Source organism: Plutella xylostella, chromosome 15, assembly GCF_932276165.1.
Source record: "Plutella xylostella chromosome 15, ilPluXylo3.1, whole genome shotgun sequence".
NCBI lineage: Eukaryota > Metazoa > Arthropoda > Insecta > Lepidoptera > Plutellidae > Plutella > Plutella xylostella.
Genome location: NC_063995.1, coordinates 3,477,165 through 3,499,110, shown reverse-complemented (window position 1 = coordinate 3,499,110; position 21,946 = coordinate 3,477,165). Strand labels below are relative to the sequence as shown.

General features: G+C 39.8%; 1 protein-coding gene across 1 annotated transcript in view; it reads left to right on the top strand.

Annotated features, from left to right (window-relative positions):
* Nucleotides 1-237: 237 nt before the first annotated feature.
* Nucleotides 238-21,946, top strand: part of LOC105398562 (ras GTPase-activating protein raskol) — a 93,616-nt gene continuing 71,907 nt past the window's right edge. The window contains exons 1-3 of the mRNA XM_048625900.1: nt 238-375; nt 3,041-3,972; nt 18,424-18,551. Coding sequence (XP_048481857.1) covers nt 3,162-3,972; nt 18,424-18,551 — 939 coding nt within the window. The 5' untranslated portion in view covers nt 238-375; nt 3,041-3,161. The remainder of the gene's footprint in view (nt 376-3,040; nt 3,973-18,423; nt 18,552-21,946) is intronic.

Sequence of the window (21,946 nt, the reverse complement as noted above, 5' to 3'; positions counted from 1 at the left end):
AATGCAGACAGATACAATAACTCAATTCTCGAGGCATGTAAAGGTGAGGCACTCATGAATATCAAGCAGGATTTGTTGACATTAAGCTGAAGGTATGTGCGTTGTGCGTGCATGGTGATTGGTGAATGGTAACGGGCCGCTGTCGAAGTGGTACAGAGGCGAGCAGCTGCTAGATGTAGCGTCGCGGCGCTGACGCAGCGCTGCGGCCCTGGTAGTGACTGTGCCGGTACAGTCGCAGTCACGCCGCGCGCGGCCCCTCACGCGCACACTCCGCGCGCCTCCGTCGCGACACGAACCGAATCGAAATTCGAAAACTGACGGTTGGTGGACATGAAGTTTGAAAAGTGCTGACTGGAATAGTGCTCGGAATCGCATGTACGGTGTGAAACGTGATCAGTTCATTAAACTTCGATTGGTGTTCGCTGATGGATTAATTTCACTAAAAGCACCGAAAAGCTTTAAGTTCTCTATAGTAACTTATACATAGATACTTAAATAGTTGTCATTTATCTGCGAACATTTGCGATAAGTAAAAAAACAAGTGTTTTACGTTTAAGATAAGTTTAGCTGGTTAAAAAGGTTGAAATGGTTAGGGTGCACTGCTCCAGCTGGTTTTTATTTAATCGCCGCCGCCGGCTATATTTAACTGCGCCGTAGCGATGCCGCAATAAGTGCAATAGTCTGGGGATGCACGTTAATGTACTTCCCATTAGAGAGTTTTGTTTTAGACGGATATCTCGACTGCCGGCGAAAAGGGTAGTATCTGAAATCGATACTGAGTACACACTGAGTGATCGGAGGCGCAGGGAATGCCGCGATAGCAAGAGTCAATAAAACATCCACTTCGGTTGCTAGGAAGGATCCGATGGCAACAATAAACCTGGTTTATAATCCTTAATCGATGGGCGGTAGCCATTGCTTTTCGTCGTTGTATTTTAGATCTTACTGCTATGCAATTAAAGCCTAGCGTCTAGCTCCCCGAGTCTCCAGGGAAGGATTTCCACAACATTATCGTCGCAGCGAACTTTCTTCCACGACACTCGGAATGCAAATTGCAACAAGTGTCATGGCAATTACATACAATGCTGTTTAGTATTACTGCACCTACTTAGGAAGGTACTAAGTATGTTCTAGTCGAGTAAAATTCCTTCCATTCCTAGTGAGTTAGCATTTATACGGACTTGTAAAGAACTCACTTAAACGTTAACTGAATGTCTAGTTACAAAACTATTAAAGACGACCAGTGAAGGTGGGTTCTAGAATGATTTAAGCTAAAAAATACTCAATTACAGATATTCTTCTTCTTATCTTGTCGGTGACAACGACGAGGAACTAAACTTAGTGCTTGTCTAGGGTTTGTCACCATGGGGAAAAGCCACTCATTTGTGCACCGATAATATGACCACTATCGATATTTTCACTAGCTTTAATTAATCTCCAGTAGGTATAAATAATGCAAGTACGCAATATTTAAATCCTACATAATTTGCTAGAGTACTGAAGAAAACGTAGTTGTGTTTGTTGAACCCGCACATGGTGGGTAGTAAAACATTTGTAGGCGCTTGCACTCACTCTCGGCCGATGCATTCGCAATGCTTTTACAATAAAAGCTTGTTCGTTTGAAGCTCCACTGCGTTTTATAACAGAAAGTGTATCGTTTATGAGATTTACATGAATTACTCTACGTACTTTCGAGTAAAGTGATGTTTATTTAAAGACGGCATTAAGTAAAACATTTGTAAAAGTAAGAGTTGACCAGTTAATAACGCTCAATTATGTATATTTTTAATATAAAATGTTGTTTTTATTATACTTAATGAGAGGACAATTATTTCGCTCACCTAGCATTTAAAGTTCAATAGTTAGTGGCGTGACAGTACATAAGGTACACAGTATAAATAGCTACTTCCGGTAATGTTCGTTTTTGTTAACAAAGTATATAGCTCTCTAAAGCTGTATTTCTCCATTGACCTGAAAAATAGTTGCGATTAATGGTTCGGATGAGCAATTTCCTCAAATTTGTTTATGATACGAATGATTGATTAGTTTGATTAGCTAATTGCTATAGTTAGTAACTTACAAAATGATAGAGATCCAACTCTACTTATTCTGGAAGAAACCCCAAAAGGAAGAATGCTTGTTCGATGTAAGAATGAAGTACATAATAGCTCGTTGGTGCGCCGGGCGACCCTGTCATTATCTAAGCCGCTATAACAATTTCGTAGTACAATTGAGTTTGTGAGCACGACTGGGAGGCAATGACCTCACATTTTATTTATGCACGTTTACTTAAAAGCAGTTTTCACGACATTAAATTCTATCTCTTTAGCTTCACTATTCGATTTGGACGTGATACTATTTGCGGTGTTTGTGTTCGATAACGATTTTGGATCTCGTCTCGTTTGCATGTACTATGTTTATCATTTGGAGGAAAATGTGACATGTATTTGAACATGTACTAATACTAATGCATACAGAAAAGAAAATACTTACGTGAATGAATGAATTGGTCTAACTTTGGATTTTTCAAGTTTTCTACTGAAATAAATGACCTTTTCAATGACTTCCTTCACTGGCAGGTCAATTCACATAATATCGGCTAATATTTTAACATATAGTAAGTCAACATGCGTCTAGTTCACAGACGAAAACAGTAATTAACCGGACATAACGGCCGTCGCCGGTACCGTAGCCGATCTAACCTGTTGCCGCAACCAGTTCACTGCCAAATAGAGGAACAAGTGTGGCCAATCGCACGCTGCAGCCTACCGAGATATCTCGCAAGATAACTTCACCGAAATCTATTTTGAAATATAGCATAATATGTTACCAGCAATAAAAAGTTAAATCGAAATATTTAATATAAAAATTAAAATATAAAAATTAAGTAATTATTTCTCGATTAAAAAATAATGATTTTTAATTTAATATTATCTCAGGAGCTCTACCGTTACGAAGAATATACTGAATAACTTTAAATTAAATCCATCTCTTCGTTATACACCAATCGAAGTCTTTAATGAAATGATTCGTCCCATAGAATGCAGGCATGACATAAGATTTCTACGAGGAAATCAATTTATAGTCGTCTTAAGCTCCAATGGCATGAGGACAGTGTGTTCGGAGTAAGTGGAGTCAAGTGATGCGGCAGACGGGTCGCCATGCCGGACTGGCGACACAACGTGCTGTCGACGAGCGAGGCGTACCTGCCGCCGGCGCGCGAGCCGCCGCCGCCCGCCGCCAGCTACCCGCGCCGCGCCGCCCGCGCGCGCCCGCCCACCTGCCCCTACACCACCATCTTCCTGGGAGCCCGCGCGCCGCACCGCCCCCCGCCGCCCGACCCCGCTGACACCTACGGCGACGTCTACTCGGTCGACCGCTCCTCCAACCTCACCGACACCTCCAGCTTCGCTCACTACGAGGACTGTCGCCCTCAAATACAAGAAGAAGAAGATGATCCGCTCGAGGACAACCACAACTTTCCTGCCGAGGACCTAGAAGACGGTCGCGTCATTCTGCAAGTACAAAAGGTCCCATACACGTCAAGTGTGTTTTATGTGACGGCAAAGAATGGCAGCGTGCAAACCGAGGGAACTCCCATCTCCGACATGTACGTGGTAGAAGGAGATTCGGAAGAGTCAGATGCCTTGTCCTCGTGCACTTGCGACAGTTTCGAACGTTGTGAGTTCGACTGTAGAGACTTTGAGCCGTTCTCTGACACATGTTGCTGCGACCCTCTCAGCGATGGCGTGTGCACTCGGAGCCCGAAGGAGGTGGACTCGCCGGAGCAGTACTGCGAGGAGGCGGAGGAGGACGCGGCGTCCACCCGCAGCGACATGGAGGGGCTGGACCTGGCGCTGTTCGAGCCGGCCCCGGAGCCCGGCCCGCCCGGGGACCACGGGGACCACGGCGAGCCCGCGCCGCGCCGCGCGCTCTGCGGACTGCTCTACGCACTTCCGGACACCGCCACCGGTAAGTGAACGACACGACGATTTATTTGCAGTTAAGCGAAGGCATCCGGGAACAGACGGTATGATGTGTCTCAATTACGGTGATTAGGAGAACAGCGGCCCGATCTGCTCCGGTGCGATGTGGTCTGCAACAGTCGGACCCGTATTCGATACGAACAACGGTGCTCTGGAAATTACTATCGCATCAATCACCACACAAGACATTGTCATAGCCGTAATAACACAATCTATTTCAGAGTTCCATGTGGCTTGAGACGGTGATTTATGTTATTTGTGTTACGTTGTTTCGCATGATCGTGGTAGTTAAGTACAAGATCAAAATCTAGAATTCGGTTGAGCGTTAGTGTATAATTTGGATACTAGTTTACGTCTGAGTTACTGAGTGTAACAAAAGTGGTGTTATTGTTACACTTAGTATCTTGTACGTTATGATGGTGTTGCTATTTGTATTACCGTTATCGGCTTGCACGTTTCTAATTGCCGGAGATAGAGGTCGATTGTTCGCCAACATGCAAATCAGATGGATAGATGAGAACGGATAAGCCAATACATAGTACTAGTGTGCCGTTAATACGACTGTGTTAATTGGCAGACTTTTTGTACTTTTGTGTTTGCTACGCCTGTATACATATACATACTCCTACTCTTATGATTCCAAACATACATTTCGAGTAAAGAAAAATGCAGATATTCTTGCATGTTTAAAGTGCACTAGAAATCACAACAAATTTTAATGTGTTTCTATTCCACTAATTCCGAACCGGACACACCTGTCGGTGAAGTAATTAACAAGGTAGTTTACAAGTAGTCAGAACCCACGACATTATACATGACTTGTTTATTTTATTACCACGAAAAGATCTTAACAGTTGACTGACTTATTTACATTATTTGATTTTATAGAGTAAAATTTAAATGTATCATTACTCTAATTACCTATGCATTTGTATAGTTTATAAAAAAAAAAATTTTTACTTGTTTCAGTACGGATTGTGTATCCTTGGAGTTTATGGATGTTTAATAGTATATTTTGTCCATAAAAACATGCTGTAAAAAAGCCACAAAACTTTCGTTAACATTGACATTTGGTTGAACAAATACGGGGTCAGTGTTTATAATGTTGTGGTTCACCGAGACATAACAATAACTCACAGCATTGTGTAGAAACCATGTAGCTAATATTGACCGCTGTGTGGAGAGCAACCACAGGGTCATTTTAATTTTAATTCATAAATATGAATTTTTCAGGAGGTTATAAATATATTATATCTTTAGTTTTAGTTTAGTGGTAAGAGGGAGTGCTTTAATAAGTCTCGTATGTAAAGTTAGGAGGTTTATGTATTGCCTTCTGACCTCTGGTGGCATGTTGTGTTCACCGTCGCTTCCATCATATGTGTTTGGTCACTGCTGCTGGAGTGAGCTGTTGATAGCCCGCGTGGGAGCAGCCGCATGCGTCAACAAACAACGTGCTGCACTTGGAATACAAACCCTTTGTTGACACATTTATGCACCGAGAGCTCTGAGGAATTCCTGAGAAACTGTAGCTAAATGTTATCGCTTACTTCCGTAAAGCCTGGTATTAAAAGCTTTTGAATAGAATTGTGTAGAAACGGATAAGGGCATCGAAAGAGTGAGTCAAAACTACAATATGCAGCTGTTGCTTATTGGATGATTCAAATAGTACCTATCTAAAATACATGTACACTATACGCGATACAATAAATACAACAACACCAACCACACGAACAAAAGCAAAACGTAGGTCAGCGCGTGGGCAGTAAACCAGAGTCGTGATGAAAAGTGTCTGGTCAGGAATCATTAGCATAGATATGAGTGTCCCAGGCGTCGAGTGGCCGTCATGATGTCGACCAAGTGAAGATAGCTTTCTATTTCCGGTGCGATCGCCGGTTGTGGTCTCGAGGAATGTGGCCACTCCTGTCTGCGCGGCGCAGGGCTGCATGTTGCCGACCGCTGATTGTGAGGTACGGCCAAGCCTGCATAAGCCTAAGGCATATCATGGAGGCAAACACTTATTAGGGAAGCGTGATTGATAGGCTCAGCGGATTATTGATAACATTTTTCTGTAAATATTATTATTCTCTGTTTATCTTAAATCTTATTCAATGTTGCTGGTATCCCTGCGTCCGTCGTCGATTTCTTGAATTAGCTTGATACTTAAAATTCTCCGGACACAATGCTACTTGTTCCCAACACGCTTAATGTCGAGACTACGTGAATGGTATTTGTAATTCACGAACGGTACAAACTCCTGGATCCAGGGTTCATGCACCATATCCAGTTGTTAGATGCTATCGGTGCTCGTTAGACTTTCTAATGAGTGCGAGCCGCCATCCTTCAGCCACGAGCCACTGGCACCTCCGACAGGAAGCCGCTGTTTGCGTGAGCACTTAGCAGGATACCGGCCGCGTGAGCGACTGTATGCAATACTTACTGCCTCCTACAATTTCGGTATACTCGAAGCCCGGAGCGGGAATTGCGTTCAAGTAACCTTCTGATTGTTGCGTAACAATGAAATAGGTACAATCACAGTCATCATAAGTTTTTTAATTATAGGTACAGATTTTAACAATAAGAATACACAGCAAAGTGCGTACGAGGTGTCTATTACACCCAGTGAAGCAGTGATCATGATGGATTGTTTGGAATTCCTGGGAAAAAATAACAAAACAAAAAGCTGAACTAGCACAAGATTAACCATACGCAATTTAATCGTTGTGGCATTTACTTGGTATTTAAAATACACAATAATATCTAGAACTACATAATTAACGTTGCCTTATACACGTAACTTCGGTATTTGTGTTACAACACTGAGAAGCTTTGCTTTACCTACTGTGTCAGTTCACATTGTTAAACTATGTTGATTATAATGTAGATGGCATAGAGCAACAGGGCGGGTATTAGCGGCTAGATAGTGCTGTACCGCTGCAACGTCACGTCACGTCTCGTTGTTGTGCTGTATACCGGTGTATGTCGTCCCGGCTAGTCCGGGGGTACACGCTACACGGTCATATTATAAAAGTACCACAGTCGCAGGACAGTCGGTGAGGCAATCTGCCATAATAGCGGCAATTTGTGTGGGAACCCTCGCGAATTGTACGACTTTGTGTGTACGGACACGGAATTGACCTAACGGTGACTATAATTATGTCATAATGGCTGTAGTCATCAAATTAAAATGTGGAACGCTTCTGACGGAAGGCGTTTGTTTAATCAAAATAAAGATGTTCTCATAATATTTTGATAACCGATAAGTTACATATCCTACTTGTGTCTCAATGAATTTCTTCTGACGTGCACTGTTGTTGAGATTTTAGCTTGAATTTCACCGTCTATTTTAAAGTGTAAGTTTATTTGTGGATTGATATGAGCTTGATAGCGTTCAAGGTAAGGATATCGGTAACTCCGTTGAGTATTGAATATTGACTGTCTGCACGGATAAGATAAGAAGGTCCAGCTGCACTACCGAGGGGGGCATATTTTTATCTGATTGGTGACTATAACTATCAGATTATAAGTACCATTTACAACTGCCCTGAACGCAAAGAGAGATAACAAAGCAAATTCAGTTGAATAAACCCAATTGCAAAATAATGACCTATTGAAAGTTCCTATGCGGGCGATGGAACATTTTAATGAGCATTGAATGAAGAGAAGCAAATAAAAAAAACGTATGTCCATAATTTTTAACAAAAACGTTCGACAGAGATGTCAATAACCGTTGGTGGAATTTTTGCCACCACGTAGTGATGTAGGCGCGGTGTCGTATGTTGAATAAATATTCGCTGACCGGTTCCTCGTGCGTTCGATTCGGTTGCACTTGCAACGAACAAATTTATATTGTGCTCAAGTCATGTGTGATAGTTAGAGCACGAAAATGTAGCCGGTAATCTTTCTAAAGATTACCGGCTACATTTTGGCCTCCTTAGTTCACCTACTAATAGAAAATAAAACGTTATTAGGTGCACTTACCTTTTTGTAAAAACATAAGACACAACAACATAACTTTATCAGTGAAATAAAATTTAACCTTCTATTTACTGAGTTAGTTATTTATCTATCTATCTTTCTATCAAATTAGGTATGATCTATGCGGCATAAGAAATTGTGCAACTGTAATGTAATGCATGATCGAACATAATAATGTTTATAATTTTTCATACTTATTCGCAATCGATGACCGTCATGAGACTGCATGTTGTGTCAGACATACTCTCGTGCAGCATTCTCATTATTGTAGCAAATTGACCGGCCTTAGCCTTTGTCGAGTCCATCTATGTACACACCAGTAGGTACACTTGTTGTACATAGATACCTACATTATATATGATTTATATGTGTGGCACACTATCATTACGGAGATTATGATCAGTAATGTGTATGACCAAATAATGTTTTAGTGGTCTGACTGTAGCAGCAATAGCCGACAGCGGTAGGCTCAATTTAGGGCAACCGCTGACATTGCGTTCTACAAAAATGCTGCCCACAGCGCTAATAATCTCATTAAATTTTTATATTTATTTATACCTCGATCGTATTATATATAGCACTAACCGATTGCTATCCAGTGTGCGGTCCACTGTGTGCTGTACGCTGGTCTCTGTGCCACTTTACAGTTTTCACATTTCTAGTGGACAATCCAGTCTAGCGACGTGCTTATGTTTCTATAGGTCAATGTCAAAGAGGCGGAGGTTATGGTGAATTCTGCAGCTAGAACCTGTATAAGTTCCTAACTACCAAAAAGAAGGGACAGATCTACGTATTTATTTGTCCTCGATTAGTAAGTACCGACTGTCACTCAAGTAATAAAGCTGAAAAAATAGGCCACTTGAGTTGAGTGAATAGTGATTAGCATAAATTAGTGGATTTTATTATAATTGGCAGACTAATCGCACGATTAGTTAGATCCATATAAGCACAAAATTGTTAGCGTGTGAATTGTAAACTAATTTCAAGTGTATAAGTAGTCACGGTTAAGTGTCACTTTTATAACACGAGTGTCAAGATTTTTCTAGCTTCAGCTCGCTAGTAGTCACTAGCCACTATATATTTTTCCAATAAAGTCGATACTTTGCCTCGGATAAAAGAGGGTAATGTTTTTTTCCGATTCGCACTATCATTGAGCTTAATAGTCGCATAAACAGCTTACAGTCATTATGGAATTGAGAATACAGGGTGTCCGTTAAAACTGTTTACGCCTCGGCTTACTTACCACCGGCGAGTGCGGCCACCTCGACCTCTATTCACAAACATTTACAAAACGATAACCATTCGTACAGATCCAAGTGTAATGTTTAGATGTTTACGCTAAGGAAACAGGGGCAAAATTATCAAATGGCAGACCAGAAAGTTTATTTTGGAAAATATTCTCAAAATTATCTGAAAATATGACTTCTATTCCTAGGTTTTACTTTTTGTGCAAGTATTAAAACTTTTTTAGCAGGAAAATTTATGTTAGAATGTCACGCTACATTATTAATGCCAAAAAGTTGCCTAACAACTATCGATAATCGTTACACTGGGCGCGAATTAGCATCGGGTTTAGGAAAGTGAGCTGGTGTCGTGACCCACAGAACTCTGTTTTTGGAACAAATTTAAGTTATGGATCTACAAACTACAGGCCTACTGCTACTACTTACTATAAACTTATTGATTTCGGAGGCATCGATATCGATTCAATATTTTTACATTACGGAATTGATGCAATATAGTGTTGCTGTTGCTTCGTGTTCTAATGGTGAAGGAAACATATTTAGGTTCTAAGGACTCTTTGGCTACATGGACGAAAAAATACTGGTTTTCTTGATCGAATAGCCAAGAATGTGTACGTTCATCTGCCGCAGACTGCAGACGGCTAATTAATTAATTTCGCTGGTTGCAACGCATTACAATTATCTACATAATAATATTATCCCTAAAACCAGTCTTGGCTCTGTCAGCCGTCCCTTATGAGGTTGTATTCATTAAGTTTGGCACGCAGCACCTTGTCGAGGCATTATCTGTATTATCCGCGTTGCGCACGCGCCGCTCTGCGGACTCGCGCCCGCACCTGTGCGATGATTGGTGCAGCCGTGCCGCTGGTCACTGGTCACTGGTCCGACGGGTCTTGTGCTGTCGCAGCACATCTCTGACGTCACGTCGTCGTGTTGGCTCTATAATACGCTTTACCAGTTAAACAAATAATATATACTTACCGTGTCATCAGATTTTGGGACACTTTTGTATGAAACTAATAAAAAACCTTGGCCTATTTAAGCCATAAGTTTTTAATTTTATATGAACGAAATAAAACGGTAAGTACTTAAAATTCAATTCAATTATACTGACTTAGAAGGAAGAGAAGGGTGCCAGTTGTCGAAATACTACGTTCCATGTCCATGAATATCTTCTGAACATTAAACTAGAGGTTAATCGACAGCTCTCATAAACGGTCACGACTTGAATCGAGATCGAAAATTAAATTAATTTGAATAGGGCTTTCATAATTGAATTCCTTTGACGCCTCCTCAATGGATTTTTGTTATAAAAGTGCGTTAGTAATTTATTCTTTTATTAATTTCTTCTCTTTGACGGAGCATGGGATCATTGAAACTTAAATACCAAACTAATTGACCTGCAGAACCAGTAAGAATTAATAAAATGCCGCATTTATGAATAAGTCAGGCACCTAGTATTTAAAATAAATTGTAAAGGTTTGCTAATACGAATCATTGATGATTTATGCAGCACTTTATGTAGCCACACAGCCTATGTAACTAGGTATCAGACCCAAAAAAAAGATTCATGGGGTATTGTCTGCAGGAGCTCTAGGAGCGGAAGCGGCTCCGTGTTCTTAGAAGCTTCCTGCGCGCTCGCGCCAGCCAACACTGACACCTATAATCACGGAGAAAGGCGAACCTAAGCTCACTGTTGACAATGCTTGAGACATATTTTTTTTGATTACATAACCTAATTATGGGGAAAATTGTATTCGCATCATTTTTATGTTCACGACGGAAGCGAAACCATACTTGCTTTATGTAAGAACGATAAACAACTAAGTAGATGTATGATACATTCTCGCAATTTTTATTACTGTTCCATACACCCAGGAAGTCATAGACCAGTTTTTAGTGTTATTTTATGAGAAAATATTAAGTATATCAGGGATGAGAGGGGTTTCCACGGATATTATACTGAGGCTAAACTAGTTATACGCATAAGTGATGCTCTGCAATCCTGCATGCATAATGCTGGTGTACCATTGAGTAGAATAATTTATTTAATGAACGCAATCACAGTGATGGCCCCCATACATCAGGAAATGATGTAGGTTGTGCGACGCATTGAATTAAACATTACACAATATTTCTATTCGAGCTTAGACATGAATGCATTGAGTACATACATATTCACTACTATTCAGCTCTACTATAAACACTGTTGACAGTAAAAAATGCTGACGTGCTAAGACACGAGGTCTCTTACTCCATCAACAAATCGGGGCTTTGTAAACGAATATAATGAATGAAAATAATAAATAGGTATATTAGGTGTGCTGTGTGCTGCTGAATCTGCTAACACATTCATTATTTACATATAAAAAATATGCCTAGATAGGTATACTAATAAGCAGTCGGTAATAATATGACCCTGACTTAAACTTGGAGAATGTTCGCGCTCGCAGATTCAGTAAACTGGATTTGATTAATATATTCGTTTTCCATGATCCAACAGGTTCCAAATTTAAATCTGAATAGGAGATGACATCATGCCAAAAAATAGCATATCCAATCCACCTCACTGGCTGGAAACAAAGGAAATAAAAAAGTCACCGTGACCTCTGACCAGCCAGAAATCAGATCAAGCAGGTTGAATTAAAATAAGGTCGATTGTTGATTGTAGTGTAAGTCGTATAATGGGATGGTATAACATGGAGCTGGTAGCGAGCTCGGAGGTCGTAGGGTTTCCGCCGCAGACAATAGGCACATGCGATGTTATCCAACAGCCATCTGTTTCATCAACTGTACCTCTATGACTGGGAATTATATCACTACGTTCTTTGCAGCCTATTCAGAAACATAAAAAATACATTATGTATGTACTCGTATATGTAGGTATATGATGTGAGAATTTAGCTATGCGATGGAAATAATACAAATACTTAATAACATATTGTGTATCACCGTTACACATACATTTCTATTGCGATTAATTAGGATATTATAGTTATACATACAATAAAATTATACGTTGATTTGATATGCTGTTATTTTAGACTACGAAACTTAAAATATATCAGAGTAGATCCAATATAGTTATCCTATGATACGAAAATGACCACCCTATACACCCAGGCTATCTCTGTATTAGGTGCATATGTCCTTATTTTATTGTATCGAAGTTACAGATACTATTTAAAACAATTCATTTTTTGTTAATTTGAATACGACATTATTATCTAACATGAACTGTACATTATGTGTGAATATCTGTATCTGCGTAAGTGTACATTGTATTGATGTGAATATTGCATCGCCTCATTGTCTGTACCAGTCGGTCGCATTAAACTAAGTGGTCCATTTAACGATGCGTTGTTTAATTTGAATCGCATGTTGTCATTGCTTTTTATTAAGCCAAGTTTTTGGGTCATTCGGGTGCTTCGTTCGAGGCTAAATTAATATTGAAATCGAAAATAAGTGAGTACCTACTAATTATTTTTGCAATTCTACTAACTTATCCTCTTAATTGTTGAACCATAATACAGAGATGTTAAACTTTGATGAAGTACCTAATGCTAAAGTGACAAAATACAACAATCAACAAGTAGTAGCAGGGTAGAATATAGGTTGGCTTACCAGCCAAATTGCTTTTAGCATTTAGTCCAACTTTTGTACACTTATATGTTATATTTGTACAATAAAGTATTAAATAAATAAATAAATTAATATTGTTGATATTCTTCAACGCTAATTGAGGCGTTAATTGTGCCAATCTGCTCGTTGGGCAACAACTTTCACCATCTATGCTTTCCTAGTACCTTTATACCAGGACGCGTAGGGCCATTGGACTTTGAACCTTACTTAAGGATAGCTTCGTAGCAAAATGTATGAAATCATCGTGGTCTCTCGAACAGTAAATTACTGTACAAGCTGCAGCGTGAAATTCAATACTCACAGCTTTAATTTGTTGATGTTTGTGTAGGGACTGCCCGCCTACGCCGTATACATGACTGTAAATATCTGTACAATTAACATTATGAATTAGGTCTGTCACTCTCTCTTTCCGGCCTTAAGTGGATGTAATTGGTGTCGCATTTAACTATAAATACAGGGCTTAGATATTGTCGGCACTCAGCCGTTTTTCACCGGTTACTTGCAACACTACGGCAGATTCCTTTGAGAAACTTCCGTTAAAAGCTCAATAAACTATTTGGGCACCGACAGGAAGCTTAGGATAAACGTAGCTTACTCTCTGGACAACTATATATAAAAGCTCTCTCACTGGAATGAATGGCAGTGTAATATGCCTATTTAAATTCGAATCACGTTGGGTGTTTTGAGCTTTTAACATAGACGTAAGACCACATATGTATACCTACGCTTAGATAGGTGATTAAGTACATGTAATAACATTGTACAATGGTTACTGTGTCTGCATACGAAAGCAAAATATAAATAAGATTGAGAAGTAAGCTTTCGATCGCATAGTCAGGCGAGCTTACGAAACTCTAAAATGCATTGTTCAGTGTATAATTGAGTCCCATCTGCCCACGTGTACGAAATGTCAAAACGTTCCAAATTTTCCCGCCCATGAGGCGCGCCGCCCACGCCGCCGCTGCCGCCACGCCGCTCCGAGCGGGAAGCCTCAGATTGAACACAAATCTCACTATGTAAAGTGAGTGCACATTTCTATAATATGCGTATGACGTATCATACTACATATTTGACAGAGTACTTGCAATATTTGTCTGAATATTAGCAACCAAAGCGATACGATAAGGAGATCTAAGTATATTATAAGGGGAAATTGTATCGGCTTATAATGTTGTTATAAGAACCGCCGCCAGTCATGTTGAGAGATAGCAGCTAGTGCCCGAATATTGATTGTTGGTAAAACAATCAATACAGACAATGCTTGTATGTAGATTCTGTATCCGGTAACTGTTTTTGTTGTTGAGATAGAATATTTCAGTTATAAGTTGTTTCTATTCTGAGATGCCATGGCATCCTCAACTGGAATATTATAAAGGGTAGTATACAGAATGAACTTACAAACAAACTCAAAGGTTTTCAACGATAGATTGGTAACATGGCATGGCCGCTTGTAGAGGTACCTATAAGTACGCATACTATGTTACCACTTTAAGAAAGATCCGCAAGTTAGTTATAATTAGAGGAGAGAGAAGCCCGCAGTGGGTTCACGCGTCGTGAATGTGCACATAATGGCAGCTGCCGACCGTTCCCAGCGACAACTGACCTTTATAATGCAGTAAACGCAGGGGGCATGAGCAGAATTCGCTTTTTGTACGAAAGCCATTCACGTGTTACTTACGAGCGGATCTCGGGGAAAATATTCCATTCGAATTAACTTGTTAGTACGATGTTAGAATAGTGAAACGCCCCATTGTTGATCATTCGCCCTTAGAAGTTTGTTTTGTGCTGTGGAAGCCGAGATAGCTCAATTCAACTGAAGTTTATATGCACTGTGTTATTACAAGTAACTTTATACTTCATTGATTAAAGCTGAAGGAATGCATTTATGAATTATAGCGAATGATTTTATTGACTCCCAAACTTCCTGTGGTGAATAAATAGTTCGGTATTTTATTAATAAATAGTTAAATACACCTACCTAGCACACCTAATGATTAACTCAATCAATTGTTTTTTTCTACAATTAATGGTCTTAATGATATATGAGAGTCTGAAATTTAATAAATCTCTGTCAGCACTCAAGGGTAACCGGTGGAGCCGCCAGTTCAAGACTTGGACCTAAAATAACAATACGATGTAAACAAATGTGGGAAACAATAAACAGATATCTGGTCTTGTACGCTAACTTACGAATGTATACAGAAACCTTGATTTTTATGTTAAGCGCTGTAAAGTCTGAAATTGAATATGAAGGTCCTTTTTAAAAATGCTTTTGCTCATTAACTAGATACGGGAAATCGTAAAAGCAATACGCTAGCATAAAATCTGTGCCTTATTTTGTATTTGTATGCATACAAATTCTGTATGTTTAAAAAACTATTGTCTGTTGACGTTGAAGTTGTAGACTACGTTGTACGTAGTTGTAGTCGACGTTGAAGATGACGTGAAACACTGTCTTTTTCTATAAGCAAGTCTAATACCAGCTAAATATAACCTAGGTTACTAATCTTACTTGCTTTCCATGCGGAAAAAAGCCGAGATGGTTATTATTTATCCATTGCAATTGTCATGCAATATGCGGCACACCGGCCCGTAATGTCTGTCTGTCTGTTTGTTTATTCGTGGCTTGTAAGTTCATTGTCGCGGCGACGGCGGCGCTACGTGTGGTGGTTCAGTCCACTGAACGTTTGCCTCGAGCCTCCCACACTTGAGAAGATATTGCATAAAATTCATACTCTTTTACATTGTAAGCTTCACGAACTATGGTTATGTTTGACTCATTTATTGATATAACTCTTTTAATTAACTTTTACTCAACATCTTGAGGTTTCGCTTGCAGCTGCCTTTATGGATTCGAAAGTTAATAGATGTAAATTAAACTGTCCATCTCTGTAAAAGGTTAGAGTCGAAGTATGCTTAGCTTGGTATAATTTGCAAGAGATGGCGGAAACCGCAGGCTGGTAATGAAGAAGCTGCGGCAGGAGTGCACTTTCTAGTTTGCAGATCCTCGGGCGCCACCCAGCGTCTGTGGGCCACTCTACCTTACGAAAAACTAAGTTTTGGAGCGCTGCTGCATTGATCCCGTTGCATTGAACCGATTGCATCTCAACTCTCGTTTATTCGCTAGAGTAACCTCCTAGTCCGTGCGGTAATAGTCTAGGAACCGGCCAGCCCCGTCCCGGCTCGATGAGTCGTCCAGAGTAGATAGCGATCTCAGCGCCGCCGGTGACGCCGCCGACACCCGCTATAAACTACACCGCCGCAGAATTTCAATACACCATGAGAGCATTATCATTAAAACGCACATTCAGTTTCAATATGATATCCTGAAGGTATCTGTGTTTTCTACACTTCAATTGAACGTAGTACTTACCTAAGTGTATATGTTCAACAAAATTAGCTGCTTCTTGCAAGAATAGGGGGTATAAAGAATTGAAATTATAAATCAAACGCTCCCACCAGTTGCTGTTGGTAATATTCAGCATTTATGAGGAAGGAGCTGCGATAATGATTGTGTAAGTGCTGGATCGGGATCCTGTTTTATATATAATTTAGCTGGGACCTGTAGCCGGGACTATTATGTTTGATTTATATGCGCGCGAGTGGTTTTCCTTACTGATGGGCAGCTTTACTTGAGTAATCACTGGTGGGAATACGCTATTCCTGTATGTGCTGGGGGGGACCGCTTTGCTGTAAATACTTACACAGTTGTTTAATTCATCACATCACCATATTATTTTCTGTGTAAATTCCAATGTGCTAAGCCAGGGCTCGAATTCTGCAAAATTTTATAGATGTCAATAACATGATGAGGAAATTACATTATTTGTCTACCAAATAATTTCAAATATGACATCCAATAGACTTCGGGCCTACGTGTAAATACAAAAAGCTTTAAAGTTAGGGCTAGGCCTACGTGCAAATACAAAAAGCTTTAAAGCTTTGCATAGTTCAAAGCCTTTAATTTGAGGTAACTGAAGCGATTTTCAGGCACTAAGCGTTATTATATACCCGCCCCAAGTAAAGCGTGGTGCGTGACTGGCCCAGAGATAGCGGGTTCGATTGCCGGTGGCTATTTTCGAATCACGAGTACGCTCTCTGAGATTTGGTTCTAGCCGCCTGCTCTTAGCTTTTATGGTCTTTACTATTGTGTTTCGTTACACGACACAATTTTAACTCGATTGCGAAACGGATAAAATCGTGCACGGCTTATAACGAATCATTAGATTTAGAAATATATTTCAAGTCAATTATGGTGGCTAATGGAGAGCACGTCGAGTTAAGTAAATAATGTAACCGCATTCGTAATCGCAGATTTTTTGCTTATTTACCTTTAAAGCCAAATATCATAAAATTGGTTTAATACTGCATCATGGTTTGTTTAACATTTTTAAGGTAGGTATGAGTTTTTGCAGCATCTAAGACCTAGGTGACCATAAGTAGGTAAGTACGTACTTAATAAACTAGCTAGTGTCTATTAAATAAATAAGTCGTACTTAAGCTACATATGAGCGAGTCGGTTAATAGATTAAGTGGGACATAGTTATTATAGCAATTTACTAGCGGTGGTGGTCTGCGCCCGCGCCGCCGCCGCCGCCGCCGCCGCCGCCGCCGCCCCGCTCGTGTGATTGTCCGCGCAAGTGCCACAATTACCGCCATTGTCCCTCCATCGACGCTCCAACATAGCCCGTAAAAATCTCCGCTACTGCTGATATAGTTACGACATTCGTAATCACATAAATTGGTACAAAATGAGGCCTTTGTGCAGAGGAAGAAAAGCTATACCCTGATAAAAGACCATAAGTACTCAATTCTTAATTTCGGCTTCATTTCAGAGTGTATGAGTTTCTAATTCTGTATACTTCTGGAATATAAAACTATCACCATTAACAATGTATTTTAAGTTCTTGATTCAATCAAAGCGGGACGATGAATCTCATTGTCGCTGTAAAGAAGAGGAGCAAAAACTATCACAGCAAATAGCACACATGTCTGCTAGTATCCTATGCCGATGCCGTAACAGCCTGTTACTCTCTTACCTCACGAGAACATCTTCTAAGTTATTTGCTGTATATAAAACACTACATTACACCGAATGAATCTATAATACGGGGAACTGACTGAGATTATATCGTGTATTCTAGTGCTTCCTTGATTGAAGCTGAACTGATTCATATAATTGTATTACAGCAGTCTATAGATTAACGTACATTATCTGAATACTTTTATCTGCACAATCGATGCATAGTATAATATAGCTAAGGTTTCAGATACGACATCGTTTTCACATACTCGCTGAGGGTGAATACGAAGAGAATTACGTCCATAAATTTCAGCCCATTCCAATCATTGTCATCAACTTCCATCATTACTGTTTAAAGTCCAGCTCAGCTTGTTTATGTCAACGACACATGAAGAAAAAGAAGCCCAAACTCTACAATATCCTATTGCCATATAAACTGACTGTGTACATAATTAGTGTTGTTATGTATTTTTCCGTGTTGTGTTTTCTGGGGGTGAATAAGCTACTCATTTTTTCTTTCTAATCTGACCAATGTTCTCTCTGTTGTCCACAGAGCCGGTGGTGGCGGGCGCGGGGGCCGCGGGGGGCGCGGGGGCGGGGGCGCCGGGCTGGGAGCCCTTCTACTGCGTGCTGCAGCAGGAGCGCCGCCTGCTCACCGCCTACACCAGCGAGGAGCTCGCTGTGAGTATACATACCTACTTATACATGTGTTATTGGTACCTCATAATATATGTTTATTTATTTATTTAGACAATGATGAGTACATGTTCGTTAGATCATAAGATCGCAAGCACCTCTAGACAAGATATTTTTGGTAAAGTAGTGTTGTTTAAAGAAATCTGCTCGTACTGTATAATGTCTAAGATGTGTAGGGTGTAAGTGTGTAGTGTAGGCTGGGTACTCGGGTCCAACCACGTCTTCGCGGGGGGTGATGTCCAACGATAGCGATAGTGGAACTATGGCGATGGCGTATGGACATATCGAATAGCTAAATTCGGGATATGTTATTTTCGGTTAAACACTGGCACTAAACGTTAACAATAATGAACAAGTAGGTAATTTGTTAGAATTCAAAAATAATTCAGCACATCCTAGTAGCCGCACCGGCCGCAACTGTTAACGACCATGACAGCGGTCCGTAGCTCAGATTTGCTAATGATTTTCATTGTTTCTTCGCAATAATGAAACCGGACGCGCATTTACAAAACCGCACCCAATCGACCGTGGCTGACCTGTTGCCAACTCCGCACTTTACATAGACTCCACTTTTCAACAACAGGTTTTTAAATAAATACTCTTATTGGCAAATTGTTAATTGCTAACTGCTGGAATGTGAGCGAATTGGAATGAATAGCCAATGAAATTGCGCAGTCGCACGAGAATTTAAATTTTTGTTTGCCTGAGTAGGTACTTTAGTTTGATTGTTAAAAAGTAATGGTCGATTTTCTCAAAACAGCACATGTATTTAGAATACAGATAAACCTATGTATTCTGAGCGCATGCCTCAGATCACGGGTCTGGTTAGTTATTCCTTGACCTCCATGGATGGTGCTAAACAAGTGATTATTATAACTTCTCAGTATTTTAGAAAAATGTGCAATTTTCTTTCTAATTTCCACCTCTATATTAATTTTACGCTTTCCTGCAACTTACATTTGTTCGTATCCGATGCAGAACCGTAAAATATGGCCAGTAATTAGATTAATGGATTATTTTTAATGGGTATTTCGTACGTTATTATAGTCTTAACACGGGATTATGTTAGTAATGTTTACCAGCTGCTGTGGCTTTCTTTTGAAAGAAGATTGAAATTAAAATATTCAGATTCAGTCGGCCTATTTAGCGAAGATGAGTTAGATCGTATGTAGGTAGCATGGAGTTCCGCATTCCTTGTCTGTGACTCTCTACTAGCTTTGTTCCCCACACCACGTGTCTGGACGCAGCCTGTGTATCGGTATGACGAGTATTCTTTTCATGGGACATGAGACCATCGGAATTTACTAGTGTGCAATGTGCAAATGGAACTATTCTCTTCTATCTATCTATACTTTATACACCTCTAAATACAAGCAAAATACAGAATAGAATTCTAGACATATAAAAAGCAACGTTCCACAGACCTAATCGTCTTTAATAAAATAAGTCAATAATGTAACAAAGCACGCCGATATCAATTAGGTGTACGTGTAACGACGTATCGCCATTCAGTAATACCCATTATGTGGTTTGCGATTGCGATCATTATAATTAAAAAGTAACATGCATTGCGACGGTTCATTAAGCCATCTTAATTGCATAGTTAGATAATTAGTCGAATGAGATATTGTTTGCCAGCATGTGATGGACTGGATAGTGGATACTGTTACTGTTGGTTTCGATATCGCGAGCCGAATTCTAAGGGTTACTCTAGCTTACGAAAAATTGCGTTTCGAGAATTTATAACGACCGACACGACTCTATCTCGTTGCCAAATGTAACGATAGCAAGACATTTCTTTTGATTTTTGTTAAGATAGATAGAGTATATCTCCTGTCATGAAGATTACAGTAAAGAGGTAGACGCACCAAGTATCACAGCAGCGGCGGCGGCGGCGGCGGCGCGGAGGCGCGTGGGCGCAGCACGACACTACATTCATTGTGTAAATAATAAGATTAGGCCTAAGCCGGATGAATGAATTCCGGTTTAAAAAGTCATTTGGATAAACATTTTGTTTTCATGTTGCAGACAAAGGGAGATTGGAATTAATATTGATGTCATGCCTATGAAATGCTCTGGCAGTTTTTTGTTTACGCGTAGAAATAAAAATACACAAGAATGTACGTTTATGTCAGGTAAATAACCCTTTAGAAAACTGAAAGGTAAATTGTCAAGTTCTCGCTAATTTCGTCTCCGCATAGCAGGCGACGTAATGGTCTTTTATTCGCCTTCCTTTTTAGCGCGAATTCGCGAGTCGCCCCGAGTACAAAGACACATGTATGTGTTGTGTCTCTTACAAGTTTAATGAGCCCATATTCCAGGAATCAGTCGCGGCGCTCGTAAAATCGGCTAGATATTCTGTGTCTCCCATACATTACGTAATTTACACTCCTCCTAGTCTAGATGTAGATAAAGATAGCTCTATAAAGTATTTTTTTGTTCATTAGTATTTGCATGAATGCTTCTTCGGTAGGATAACTATTTATAAACGATGTGTTAAGTTATTTAACTGATTAAACTAAAGTCTGTATTTTGTTTCACGCTGACGGACAGTCGTTCCCCGGATTCTATGTGGAACGGAAGGTAAGACGAAACAGAACAATCAACGCTTTCATTACATGTTTTTTTTAATTTCAAACATTACCTACTCATAAAATTACATCTTGTTTCTTAATTTTCATGACACTGCCACTATAACATATCTCTCATAATTATTTTCATCGGATTTAGTAGCTGTTTTATTAACGCGAGCTTTTGAGGCTTTTAGGTACATAAAAACTATAATTAAGTTTACAACGACGAGCTTCACCCAATAAAACAAGCTTTGTGCTAATGATTCCCGCCACATGCGAGTGTCGGCGGCGTGATGTCATGGTGGAGTAAAAACTCGGCCGGGCATCGAACCAGAACCTCTCGCTCCCACTCCCACATCGCTCTTTTTTCAGTATAATTTAATCATATTTAATATGCCATCGAAGACCTTTGCCTGTCTGTCAGTGACTGTGTTCTAATTCTAATACCTATCGATTACAAAATGTCTTCAGAGCCACTGATTTTCATTATAATAATTATGCATATTGGTTGAAACCTAGCACCTATCATTGTACAAAAAAGTTGCGGTAGTATTCATAAATTCATGTTAGTCAATCGCTTTAGAACTTTTAGAAGTTATAATTCATTAAAATTAAAATATTTTTCAATTGAGCTTTTTGAAATAACACCATTTATTTGATTTATTAATTGCTACAGAGTACCTCAGTTTAATGAATTAATAAATATAATTAGGTTTATGGCTGTAAAAAATATGAGTGCGAAGTTATGTTAGCAGAGATGTTTCCCAGAATAGTAATAGATACCAGTTGAAGATCGTAAACATTTCC